The sequence below is a fragment of the Physcomitrium patens genome, chromosome 23 (genome assembly GCF_059467195.1).
Source record: "Physcomitrium patens ecotype Gransden chromosome 23, ASM5946719v1, whole genome shotgun sequence".
NCBI classification, from domain to species: domain Eukaryota; kingdom Viridiplantae; phylum Streptophyta; class Bryopsida; order Funariales; family Funariaceae; genus Physcomitrium; species Physcomitrium patens.
In genome coordinates this window covers 5,339,375-5,352,096 of record NC_143432.1, presented here as the reverse complement: position 1 = coordinate 5,352,096, position 12,722 = coordinate 5,339,375, and the positions used below count along the sequence as shown (strand labels likewise).

The 12,722-nt window shown below is 40.0% G+C and overlaps 3 protein-coding genes across 5 annotated transcripts; 1 reads left to right on the top strand and 2 right to left on the bottom strand.

Annotated features, from left to right (window-relative positions):
* The first annotated feature begins 681 nt into the window (after positions 1–681).
* Positions 682–1,666, top strand: LOC112276204 (uncharacterized). Its single transcript, XM_024507309.1, has 2 exons — positions 682–1,456; positions 1,653–1,666. Exons 1-2 carry the CDS (start codon positions 682–684, stop codon positions 1,664–1,666), a joined length of 789 nt encoding a protein of 262 aa, XP_024363077.1.
* A 726-nt stretch (positions 1,667–2,392) lies between these two features.
* Positions 2,393–6,708, bottom strand: LOC112276142 (glyoxylate/succinic semialdehyde reductase 2, chloroplastic). Of its 2 annotated transcripts, XM_024507200.3 has the most exons (13): positions 6,323–6,708; positions 6,110–6,191; positions 5,708–5,746; positions 5,500–5,565; positions 5,155–5,230; positions 4,879–4,934; positions 4,552–4,636; positions 4,307–4,367; positions 3,938–3,990; positions 3,750–3,820; positions 3,336–3,408; positions 2,914–3,018; positions 2,393–2,680 (listed from the first exon to the last, which is right to left on the bottom strand). In XM_024507200.3, exons 1-13 carry the CDS (start codon positions 6,576–6,578, stop codon positions 2,522–2,524), a joined length of 1,182 nt encoding a protein of 393 aa, XP_024362968.1. In that variant the 5' UTR covers positions 6,579–6,708; the 3' UTR covers positions 2,393–2,521. The 2 variants fall into 2 exon arrangements, with proteins under 2 accessions (XP_024362968.1, XP_024362969.1); XM_024507201.3 differs by lacking the exon at positions 5,708–5,746.
* A 1,809-nt stretch (positions 6,709–8,517) lies between these two features.
* Positions 8,518–11,144, bottom strand: LOC112276203 (uncharacterized). 2 transcript variants are annotated; one of them, XM_073530609.2, is made up of 6 exons: positions 10,894–11,144; positions 10,393–10,746; positions 10,159–10,210; positions 9,898–10,029; positions 9,081–9,680; positions 8,518–8,764 (listed from the first exon to the last, which is right to left on the bottom strand). In XM_073530609.2, the coding sequence occupies exons 2-6, from the start codon at positions 10,735–10,737 to the stop codon at positions 8,685–8,687; spliced, it is 1,209 nt and encodes a 402-aa protein (XP_073386710.1). In that variant the 5' UTR covers positions 10,738–10,746; positions 10,894–11,144; the 3' UTR covers positions 8,518–8,684. The 2 variants fall into 2 exon arrangements, with proteins under 2 accessions (XP_073386710.1, XP_073386709.1); XM_073530608.2 differs by having other exon boundaries at positions 10,966–11,144.
* Between the last annotated feature and the right edge of the window lie 1,578 nt (positions 11,145–12,722).

Sequence of the window (12,722 nt, the reverse complement as noted above, 5' to 3'; positions counted from 1 at the left end):
GCTTTAGAATTGGTGATGTAGAGTCATTCAAAAACGAAGTTTTTTCCTCTTTGGTGAAAGGACTTGTCCTATCTTCTGTTGCTGCTGGTTGTTCACGAGATTCTGTTGAATGTGTGCAAATCACTCTTCGCCATTGCTTGCTACTTAAAGACCAAAGGATAGCTCTTTATCCAGTACTATCCAATCTAGTAAGGCCAATTGTACAGTGGGGTACAGAAATAATTCGAATTTTTTTCTAGAGCACCACTTTTGCTGAAAAAATCTTGTTGTTCAATTGAATGCTATGATCATGTTGGAAGGAATCTTTCCCCGATACTTAGCCATCTATTTTTGGAGTGCAAGAGGTGTCTAATTACATGTAATTAGCCATGTGTCTTCAAAATCAGATTGCAAATGTGATGATTAATGTGGAAGTGGTTAGGTGAGCTAAAAAATCACAGTTACAATTAGGCATGCATGCAGCCAGCAAAATGGAGTGATAGCATAGAATGCTTGGATGGGGTGACTTATATAATCTATCTGAAGATGTGAAGCACATTGCACTGCCACAGATTGAGATTGTGAAGCACATACAGATTTTAGAAGTGTTCTTTTTTGGTTTTGGACATCGTTAGCTTCACTGACTCCTCTCTGTTAAACTAGAAGTTGGTTTGTGTTGTTTGAAGGCTTATAGCAAGCACCATGAAGTACAGAACATTGTCCCCTATACAGAAGAATCAGATTGTGGGGATGAGGAAGGCTGGGATGAAGTGTAAGGACATTGCAGAAGTCTTCACTGCTCCCTATTCCACCATTTCAACTATCTTGAGTCATTGGAAGGTCCATGGAAGTATGGAGTCGTTGAAATCACAATGTGGCAGACCCAGGAAGTTGTCTGAGCGGGATTTTCGAGTGTTATGTCGTGTTGTCAGTTCAAATAGAAGGCATACTCTGGTAGAACTTGCAAACTTGGTGAGAGTTTCCCGAACTACTGTTCGACTCTACCTCCGTGAGCTTGGTTTTAGAAATTGTATAGCACCTAAAAAGCCCTATTTGAATGTCAAATATAAAGCAGATAGGCTTGCATTTGCACGTGCTTATGAGAGTTGGACGTTTGAAGATTGGTGTAATATTATTTGGATGGATGAGTCGTCATTCGAAACTGGCAAAAATCCACGGCAAATTAGAGTGTGGCGGAAGGCGTACGAAAAATATAATTGGGATTATATAGCACCAAGTTTTAAGTCTGGGCGTAGTTCAGTGATGGTTTGGGGTGACTTTACTGGCTTTGATAAGTCTCCATTGGTCACCATTCCTTCAAATAAGAGATCATCAAGTGATTTTGTCACTATTGTTTATGAAGGAGTATTAATTGGCTTTTATTTCTTACATGATGACCCTGAGCAATTGATATTGATGGAGGATGGTGCTCCAGTCCACCGTAACTCATTGCCAGTGCAATGGAGACGTGCTTATGGTATAGAAAAGTTGTTTTGGCCTGCCAATTCACCGGACTTGAATCTAATAGAGAACGTTTGGATGGTTGTAAAAGATTTGCTCAAACATCATAGTAGACCTAATAGTAAGCTAGAAATGATAGAAAAAATTCAATCCGTATGGGATACCATATCTATAGAGTGGCTTCGTACATTGATTTCGACTATGCCTTACAGGATGCAAGCGGTGATTGCAACTGGGGGTGGTAGTACGAGATGGTAGATAGTATGTAACAAAAAGCTCTCTTGATGTATATTTTCACAATTTTATAATGAAAAATTGTTACACCATGAAACTAGATTCTACTATCTTCGCAATGCACTTTACGGCTCAAAAATGCGTTCATTTTTGAAACTGCTGGAGCTTTTTGAAGTTCAGTGATTTCTAACACTGATTCACTTTGGAAAAAAATTCGAATTATTTCTGTACCCCACTGTAGATCAGGATTTTGAAGCCAATGTGATTTGAATTGAAGAAAGTGTGGCTGCATTGGTGGCAGTTGATAATCGGGTGGTTACTCATCCAAGTGCAATGTTGCAAGGTTCACATGGAATGAGGTCCTCCTATGGTACTTCACATGGTTCATATTTGTTGTCCAGAAATGCACACCGTTTGAACTTTATGGTGTACGTTTGTTTCGACTTTACTGCATCATGTAGTGTATTGAGTATAGGTTATTACACATACAAACTACTATCAAACTCAAACAAGGATCTAATTTGCATTTCTATAGGCAACAATCTTTTTCATGTTCCTTAACTTTGCTACATGCTTTAAAATGCCTTCTCTTGTTGACTTGGTTGTAAAGGCAATCCGCTTGACAGAAGTGAAAGCACCAAGCGGCGTGTGTGAACACATGATACAATATTCCATGCAAAACTTCAGATAGTTATCGTACGCAAATTAACAAGTCGTGTAGAGAAATGTATTTGGTGTTCAATGCAAAATTGGTACCTCAAGATATTCAGAGCAGAAAAGGTTTCGGCATTCAGAGATTGGATGAACTAATTCAATGCTACACTGATCCCAATGTCAGGAGAGTAGTCTAAGCATTTACATTCACTTTCAACGCTTCAATAATGGCTGAGAAATCTTCGTCGCCGAGCCCATTCGATTTGGCTTGTGCGTACAAGTCATTGACAGCAGCCGCAATGGGTGTGGGCTGGCCAACCTTGTCCGCCAATTCTACTGCGAGGCGTAAATCCTACAACAAAGACACAACTATCAGTTTTATTGCAGTGCTACAGATGAATGCAAGCAGAACTCATCACAGGCATTCAAATCATACTTCACTAAAAACATAACTTTAGTGTGAAACCGTAACTAAGGATTGAAATCAAAGTAAGAGTACGGGTTAAGAAACTTAGAACGAATGAAAATGAGAATCAATACATCCTTCATGACGTATTTATGTAGGCTATAAGCCAGGGGACATACCTTTTGTTGGTGCTTAAGAGGGAAAGCTGTTGGATATTGACCCTCCACCATCGATGGGCCTTTCATCGCAAACATGGGCGCACTAATGGCACCTTGTCCTATGACCTTCATCAGCAGAACAATAAACATAATACAAAATTTGAGAAAATCAACATGAAAAGCTTGCTTTGATTGTGTTAAGAAATGAATACGCCAAGTATGCTGCAGAAAATATAGATCTCATTTCAGAATGTTTTCAACTACAACAAACGATTGAACTTTCAAACTGTAGAATCGGATTATCGTCTCCACTGCACCTTACTCAACGGACTTTTAGATATCATGCAACTGCGACTCGATAAGACCAAGCTAAATACAAATAGAATTAAACAACAAGTAGAGGTAATAAACTGGGAATAGATGTACAAGATATATTTTTGTACCTCAATAATAGTTTTGGGGTCGAGTCCAGTTTTGGCTCCCAATAGCAAGCCTTCTGAAAAAGACGCCATCATACTGCAGGGAAGGACAAAGCGTGAAGGAGAAATCCTTAACAAAAAAGTGAGCACTTCTTACGACAGTCTAAAAACGCGATAATCAAGTGGAGAATTCGAGTTTTGAAGATTAAACACACACACAGTATGGGTGACAGCTAGTAATAAACATGCAGGAGACCAATCACTGAACCTTGACCGGTGTCTGCCACAAAGTTACATTCAACTTGGTGCTTTTTTGTGCAGGACGGTTGCGAAAATTTGGAGCCTCGTTGAAACATTTCGACACATTCATAGTTGCAAAACAAAAGAAGACTCGACTGTACTCGTTGCATTTGAGTTCCTGCAGCTTGGCAATCTGACCTGCCCATAACCATGTTCACCACGAGCTTCATAGCCGCACCATTGCCTACTTCTCCGAGGTAGAATTTGGACTGCAAAAACACCAGAATAAGAGCTGGTTACCATAAGCGCATTTAAAGTACACAGCAATCTCATTCCATTCAGAGATGCAGACTTCATGTTCGGAGAATGAAATTAGAGCTGCATACCTTGCCCATGACATCCAGCATCGGAGATGCTCTCTCAAACAAAGGCTTGTCTCCTGCAGATCCAAAATAAACATTTGAAGGGAGAGAATTAAATTGAATGAACCTGACAGTAAATTTTGCTCTGCCTAAGAGAACGACTAGCATATTAAGCACACTGCATTGTGACAGAAGAATCAAATCAACCCTCAACACCGAAGATCGTTTGCGGCTCATTGCACTTCCTATGCAATGCTTTTGACTGTAGCCAAGATAAATTTATATTCAAAATTTGAAGCGGATAATGAAATAGATATAGAAGTTACTTTTTCCTACGTACATAGATGAGCTTATTTCCTACTATAGTGGAAAATGACAGGCGTAAAAAAGCACCTGCTGTAAGAAAAATAAGAGTGCCATCTACAGCCGGCTTCTTTGAACCTGAAACAGGAGCCTGCACTCATTTGCCAACACGCAAAGTGAATACTAGGAACTGGTACAAACTTACAAATCAACGGAAGGTACATAGAAGTTTACAGCGACTACTTTGAAGAGAAAATGCACTGCTTTTATAAGTACAACACCCTTGGGAAGAAGCTTGGGAAAAAGAAGACTAAAACAAACAAGTGAAACCTCACCTCAAGGAACTCAGCCCCGGTCTTCCGAACAGCTTCGGCTATTGCCTTCGATGTTTCATCATCGACAGTAGACACATCCACGTACCTAAACACGACCCCAGAAAAAATGCTACTTAAGGTTAAATTTGCAGATATGATAACTAAAAATTTGCAGAACTACTACTATCCGCGCTTCCAATGCAAAGAATTGATCGCTTCTCAATAGCCAGCTGAAACCGGACAGTAATTTGAAGTGCAAAATCTACAAGATTTTCATGAAGGTGTAAAGCACAAACCTACAGCCTTCAAGAAATTTGCTATATAAGGAAATATAGAGGATGAGCTTACCCTTTACCAGCACTCAAGCCCTTGACAGCACCCTGAGGACCGCATGCAACTTCCATCTGCAGGTTCCAACATACTGCCAAATTTAATTCGACTCCGGTATTTTCTAGAAGGCATCCATTGAATCGGAATTTGAAGCTATTACAAAGCATGAACCAAAGTTTTGCCTGCCCTATCAACTATTACTAGAGGAGAAAAGTGCATTGATGGAGAACATGACACATATAACAAGCATGAACTCCCATGTAAATTTGGCAAGCAGAAGGTATAGAACGAAACTGCTCCAGCTGGATCTGCCAACATAGCGAAAGTAACATCACAAGCTGCAGCTGTCTGCTCAGGTGATTCTCCGCGCCTGCTCATCGGGGGTTTAACATTTCAACTATCTTTCTCACTAAGACCGTGAGCTCAAGGACGCACTTCTAGAATACCATCAGGACAGAATCTGATCATGAGCTTGTAGCAATTTTAGAGTGTGTTTTAAGAAGGTTACGTGTTAATGCCAGGAAGCGACAAAGTAGAATTAACAGTGAATTTGATAGATAATCTGGTAGATATTGAAGTATGTGATCAAGGTGGATGACGAAAGCAGTAAAGAGATTTATGTGCTCCTCGAAAACTTACTTGGCCCCTTCACTGATAAGCGGATCACACTTGCTGGTGGATCTGTTCCACACAGTGACGTCGTACCTGGCAGCAGTGCATATTACTTCTAGGTGATCAGGCCATACGAAGGAAGAAACGAGAACTAGTTCCCACAACATCAACGCGATGTAGGGGCTCATAACACAGGGTAATTTAGGGAGTAGAAAATGAGTCGTTGCGACGAGACCGTAGAGTGTCGGTAGCTGTGACATACAGATGATCTGCACTGCGTCCGAAAGCTGTTATCAATTTCACTTGAAGGTTTATGCACTACTACACACATTGATTACGCTATAAGGCGATTCATGACTATTGCAGTTGGCATGAAGGTATACCGATTCTAGAAGGAATCAGAATCGACGTGTAGAATATAGCGTATGCACTACTAACTCAAGTAAGCCTTTAAATTACTCATCTTCGCACGGCAAAGTAGCTCCATTGGTGCTCACACGGGAATTGCAAACCGAGGATTGACAAATAATTGAGGCGGTGCTCTGACGAATCAAGAATCAAAAGAAAAATACAACAGCAAGGCCAGTGAAATTGAAACAATGAGAAAGGAAGTTATCCAAAGAAGAGACTAACACACCCTGCCATAATGAGGTTCCTCGCCATGGCAGTTCCCATAATGCCCAGTCCTAAAAAGCCAACGCTGGGCTGCTTCTCGTCACCTGCCCACTCCCAACCACCACCACAACCACCACGAATTCATCCCCCACTCAGGCACGCAAACTTCACAGCGCTAGAACATGCACACCACGATTCGCTGCAGCAAACGAACATTAGGAAAGGAATCGCAGACCTGTACTGGAAGAAGCACTCACGACGAATGCTCTCCGCGTCCATGGCGAGGAACCACCACCATTGCCACTACTACTGCACCCCTGATACGACCTGATCCGTACTCCACGAGCGCGCAACGTGGAGAGAGGCGCGACGCAACCCTGGAAGAAAACGCTCTCGGCAAACGACACCGACGAGCGAGAAAACATAGAATTGAGCATGGGCAGCGGCCTGTGCGCCATGACCATCCCCTTGGCCATCACCACCGCCTTCATCTTCACAGCGTCAAGCTATTGTCCCTCACTCACTATGCTTCTCTCCCAGCCTGCAACAACACAGCGCTTGTAGCGTTGAAGGAAGACACAATGCCACGGAGCAACGGCGCTGGTGCTGGCGATGAGATACGATAAGCGGGGTCGCATCGGAACGGCAGCGAAGAGGATTTATCGGCACACAACGAGCGATGAAGATTACGCCTCTGCCTTCCACGAGCACCAGCCCCCCGCAAGGTGCTTCAGCGCTGCAACAGCGCATATGAAGGTCTCCCTTGTAGGAACATCCCCCTACTTCCAATTAGGTTAATAACAGCTTAAATAGACCCATCTTTGATGGAGAATATGATGATAATGATGAACGTGGTTAATTTTTATTGGTTTCAGATCCGATAGTGGAGAAATGAATATAGAAGTCATTTTTTTTTTTTTCATGATGGTTAGAACAGGTGGGTTGATTTAGTAAAAACTTGGGTCTATTTAATGTTCCCCTGATTAATCATTTCTAGTGTATTATTATTACATGTGTTTGTGTGGTTATGAGGTTTTATTACAACATCTTTTCTAAACTTCTTTTTTCAAAAAAAGAGTTGTGGGTTGATTTGCTTTGTGATATTTGTACTTTTAGTGTTGGGATTTGGATTGTTGAAAAGGTTGTGGAGGTATTTACTCATGGTTTTAATGCTATTTTCGGAATGTGGTTGGATTGATGTCCGTAGTGTTGTTTTGTTTTTGCTGAACAATTTTGTTTAGTAAAACTTGTTTATTGTGTTGGAAATTGAAGAGATTTGAAATGATTGTTTACATTGAATTAGATTAAGTAGGATTGTGGTAAGAAAGATGAGAGGCTAGTTAATGTTAGACTAAACAAAATTATTTATTATTTAATAAACTATAGAGGCTTCTTATTTGACTAAATGGAAAAAAATATTGTTTGATTAAATGTAGAGGTTTTTTATTAGACCAAATCTAATATCATATCAATGATCATTTTATCATATTAAATGCATTGTAATTTTTTATTAAATACAATATAATTTTTAATAATAGAAAATGACATGTATATACATATTAACATAGAATTTAAAATAAAAAGGTTTTTTATTCAATAAATAAATAAATAATTTAATTTGTATGAGTGCACTAAACAAATGATAAAATGTATTGTAAGCATTGCATGCATTCTTTTCTATTTTTAAGTATGACTTTGGAAAGTTATGGACTCTTCACTTTGGTTTATTGTGTATGTTTTTGGATTTAGTATTTATGTACTTGATTTCAATGATTAGCCATAACAAAAAAATAAAATAAATGATGATACAAGAGTAATGATTTATTTTTACTAGTATTCTATTAATACTTTTAAGATTAAATGTTAAATGCTGCAAAATATCATGATGATTAAAAGCTCGTAATTTAGCTACTGTAACTATTCCATCTCTTTAGTTGTTGTGCATATTACAATTGTAATAGAAAATTAGGTTAACCAATACAATATTCAATATGTAAATTGACTAAAATCTTAGATTACGATTCTACTAAGCACACATGGAACAATATCAATTATGAAATAAAATAAAAAAAACTTAATAATAAAAGAACATGTGTACAACAAGGTTGGATAGTCGTGTGCTGATATTATTAACCCAGTATTTGAAAATAACATATATACAAAAGAATATTCTGTGAATCACTTCTGCATTTGCTTAGTTCATGTTTTCAATGCCTTCATTACTTTATGTCTTAAAAAAAAAAAATTAGGTGAGGGCTGCTGGTGAACATAGGGAAAAGGATTTAGCACTCCTTTTATCCTGGTCCAATTGTTGCTTGCAAAACACTGGAGTCTTCGTTGTCCCTACTAGGTAGCCGTACTCAAGTAAACAGCAAAAGCAAAGAAAAGAAAAGAAAAGAAAAGATACATAATCATGCGTGACTAGGCAAATGAGTGTATCCAGATTCACTGCAACATTATTTGAACGTCGAAAAGCTTCTAAATATTTCACACAAATTGACCTTCATCTCAACAACTATCTTATCGCATGGCTTCACCAAACAGAGGACAAAATGCAATATCTACAGGGCTGGAATACATCCAATGGCAGCAGTACTCTACTCGTACCAGGGTTTCTTGGGTGGCTCTACACGGACTTCCTCCTGGCTGTAACCCGGCCTAGAACCCGCACCATATCCTGCAAAATCGAGCATGAAACAATCTAAACCATCAAAATCTGATTACACTAATATTAATCACAGTGTAATGGATCACATTGTGGTAAGACCGACTTGAAGCCAACCACTAAAACACTCTAAACGCATCTAAACTAGCTGTTAAGCATGGTACAATTGCACCCTTCGAAAGACGTATTCACTTGAAAAACTGACGTCAGCGAAGCATCAACCACAAGGGATATAAAGGAAGAGTAAAAAAGAGTCAATATAATGATACTGAACGATAATGCACAATTAGCAATAAAGCAGCTGCACTTTTGTAAGATCCATAAGCACCTTCGAATTTTGAAGAATGGTCTCGATATGGCCCTGTTGTCTCTTCTTCGTATTTGGAGGGACGAGGCTTCTGTGGCCGTTCATACTCTTCTTCTTCATACTTCGAGGGTCGAGGCTTCTGAGGGCGTCCATATTCCTCTTCTTCGTGCATTGAGGGACGAGGTTTTTGAGGGCGCCCATATTCTTCCTCTTCTTCGTACTTTGAGGGTCGAGGTTTCTGAGGGCGTCCATATTCCTCCTCTTCTTCGTACTTTGAGGGTCGAGGTTTCTGAGGGCGTCCATATTCCTCCTCTTCTTCGTACTTTGAGGGTCGAGGTTTCTGAGGGCGTCCATATTCCTCTTCTTCTTCGTACTTTGAGGGTCGAGGCTTCTGAGGGCGTCCATATTCCTCCTCTTCTTCGTACTTAGAGGGTCGCGGCCTCTGTGGCCGTCCATATTCTTCTTCCTCTTCATATTTCGAAGGTCGAGGTTTTTGAGGGCGTTCATACTCTTCTTCATCGTACTTCGAGGGGCGCGGTTTGGAAGGTCGAGACTCTGATTCTTCAGAACCATACTTCGAAGGCCGGGGTTTAGGAGAACTCTCGTCGTCATTCAGCCGACCTACATGACAAGCACCACAACACCATAAGTTGACTAGAATACGTTACAAGGATGCAGCCAAAGCAGACTTCGACATAACACAGCACAGCCACCAATTTAGACATCTGGAGCTCATATATTATGCCAGATTTGATATCTTCACATTAGATTCCTATAAATGGCTTGAGAGGGAACAACCTATAGAAATATTAAACAAAATGTTAATCTTGATACCTACCACCAGATGGCTTAACCTCGTGCTTCTGCCCATATTGGTCAAGGTAGGTGCTGGCCTTCTTCAAATAATCGCTATAACCAGACTTTTCTCCCCCGTACATTGATAATCCATCGAGCAAGTCGGATGCCGCCTCTGATACCAGAAATGTCAGACTTAGCAGTGATTCAAATGAAATCATCCTTCATGTTGTTAGAGATATCCACCTGCGCTAGCCTCACGCATTTCCCATAGCTCAAAAAATTACTATGAAAACATTAGTACCTGCAAGCTTGCCATGCTCCACTTTCTTTCCAGCAGCTGCTTGATACAGAACCTGCATGAAAGAGGAGGATGAGCATATGATGCCACATGAAAGAAATGCATGATAAAGGCACCTCACAAAGAATCGTTCCAGAGCACGCTAGCAGGCGTCTACGATTCTCAAGAAAACAGCTTCAATTTGAAATTCATACGAGAGCTTCAAAAGAGGAGATTCCATGCAAGACAGCGACTAACCTGGGCACTGCTAAAAAGCTCGCCCGTTGAAGGCTTCTTCCTATGATCTGAACTTGAGGACTGACCCTTCTGGGGTTTCTCATCATCATATTTACTACCATGAGGTCTTTCATCATCGTACTCGTCCTCATCTCGCCTGGGCTTCGGCTTCGGCTTCGGCTTGTTCGGTCTTTCATCATCGTAATCATCCTCATTTCGCTTCGGCTTATCAGACCCGCCCATGAACCCACCAATTAAGTCGCCAAACCCTCCAGAGCCCTCGCCTTCCTTCTTATCCTTTTTATCATTCTTCTTCCCGCCCTGCACTTCTTGAGCAATCTTCGCGGCGTTCATTAAGAAATCCATCTTCAATACCTATCCAAAATCACCGAAAGAACACGATCAGACAATAACACAACAAAATCCACTCCAACCGAGGCAAAACAAAATCAAAACCCAAATAGCTATATCAACCACGGAAAAAAGCCAGAAACAAGTGCCTCCGGTACGGATCGCACGAACCCCTCGACAAAACTGGCACTGCGCAACTGCAACGTCGACAACCCTTGCTCACAAACTCGGACAGTAACTCACCCCAACGCAAAAGCGAACTCCTGCAAGACGTGGACGTTTCTAGAACGCAAAAAAAGCTGCCGCGCCAAGAGTTTTTTAAGAGGCGACAACCAAAGAAATTGGAAGAAGAGTAGGAGGAACAGCAGCTGCTACTGCTCCTGGCAGACGGCGATGAGAGGGGAGTGTGGATTCGGGCAACAGGATTCCAAATTGTGGAGCACGAGGGATCCGCAGCCTAACACAGCGCACGCGGAATCGGAACTCACCGCAAGTTGCTCCCCTCGTCACCACCCAACGCTCGTCACCACCCAACACTCGTCATTGCAACACAACACCAGCAGAGCCAAACGTGTCGTACCACATCTCCCACTCCTCCTCCCTTGCTCTTTCCCTGCTTGCTCGTTTGGATTGTGGTTGTAAACTCTTCTTTTTAGTATCAAATTTATGTAGTCTAATTTACTTTACTGTGAAGCATCTTTAATTTGAAAAAGAATTGATATCATATGTAACGTTGCATCACTTTGAGCTACTATTTAATTCTAAAAACATCCAATAAAACAATATTACTTAAACACAAACATGAAAACAATCTAAAAACAATCTCCACACAAGGTCATGGGACAAAACAAACATGAAAACAATCTAAAAACAATCTCCACAAGGTCCTGGGACAAAACAAGATAGTATTAGATTCTCATCCTCGAAACAATGATGCCACAACTTGAAGTTGCACTGTTTATTGTGATGCATTGCAACTTTGTGTTGGAATGCATTGTGACTTAGGATCACATCGCACTGCAACTCCATTCTTGATTTACCATAGCTTGAGGATTTTGTCCTGGTTTGCATTGCAATGCCACCCATGAATGTCAATATTTAGGAGTCACTTTAAATATTGCCCTTTATTCTCGAATTGACTTTTAACTTTCTAACTAAGTCTAAATTGCAATTGAGACTCTAAAGGGAAGATGAATCACAAGCTCTTTCTTTTAGGTACCTAGGACTCACTCTAGATTACTATCAATTTTGTACCTTACATTGTGTCCCTTGTATAAGAATAACCTTGGAATGAAGAAGGTGACCCTTCCAACCACTCCTTTGCTACCTTGGAGTGGCATTTTCTTTGATATCAAGAATGCCTTGGCTCAACTTATCTTTTTTTTACTTTCCCACGGATTTCTTTAAATAACCAAGTGAGTGGGTCAACTTTTTTGATCCTTATAATATAGCACACAAAGAATTAGAACTCACCGTAAGGCAATACAATACCAATAGAGCCAAGCTTGTCATACCATGTTTCATATTCTTCTCTTTCTTCCTTAATCTTTTCTTACTTACTTGTTTGAATTGTGATTGTAAATTCTTTTATTTTGTATCAAATTAATAGAAAATAATTTACTTTAGTGTGAAGTATCTTTAATTTAAGAAGTTGCAACCCTTTTATAAAATTTTGACATTTATTCTCAAATCTCTCTATGAGTCCATTACAAACTTCAATCCAAATGATTTTTTTTGTATAGTTAGGATTGACTTTGGTTTCTCTATTAAACCAATTAAAAGTACTTCCTTAAAGTAAAGAAGACAAGGTCCTAATCTTTTCCATATTATTCCTTATGTCATTGGCCAAATGTCAATGCTCCACCTCTTTGAAAAATCTTCCTATAATTTCCTTGTATTCTATATCCTTTTATTTATTTTAGAATGATCAGTTTTGGATCTATGAAAACTTGACTTGTCCTTTTGGCTTTCAATTAAAACTTCTTTCTTCATATTTTTCT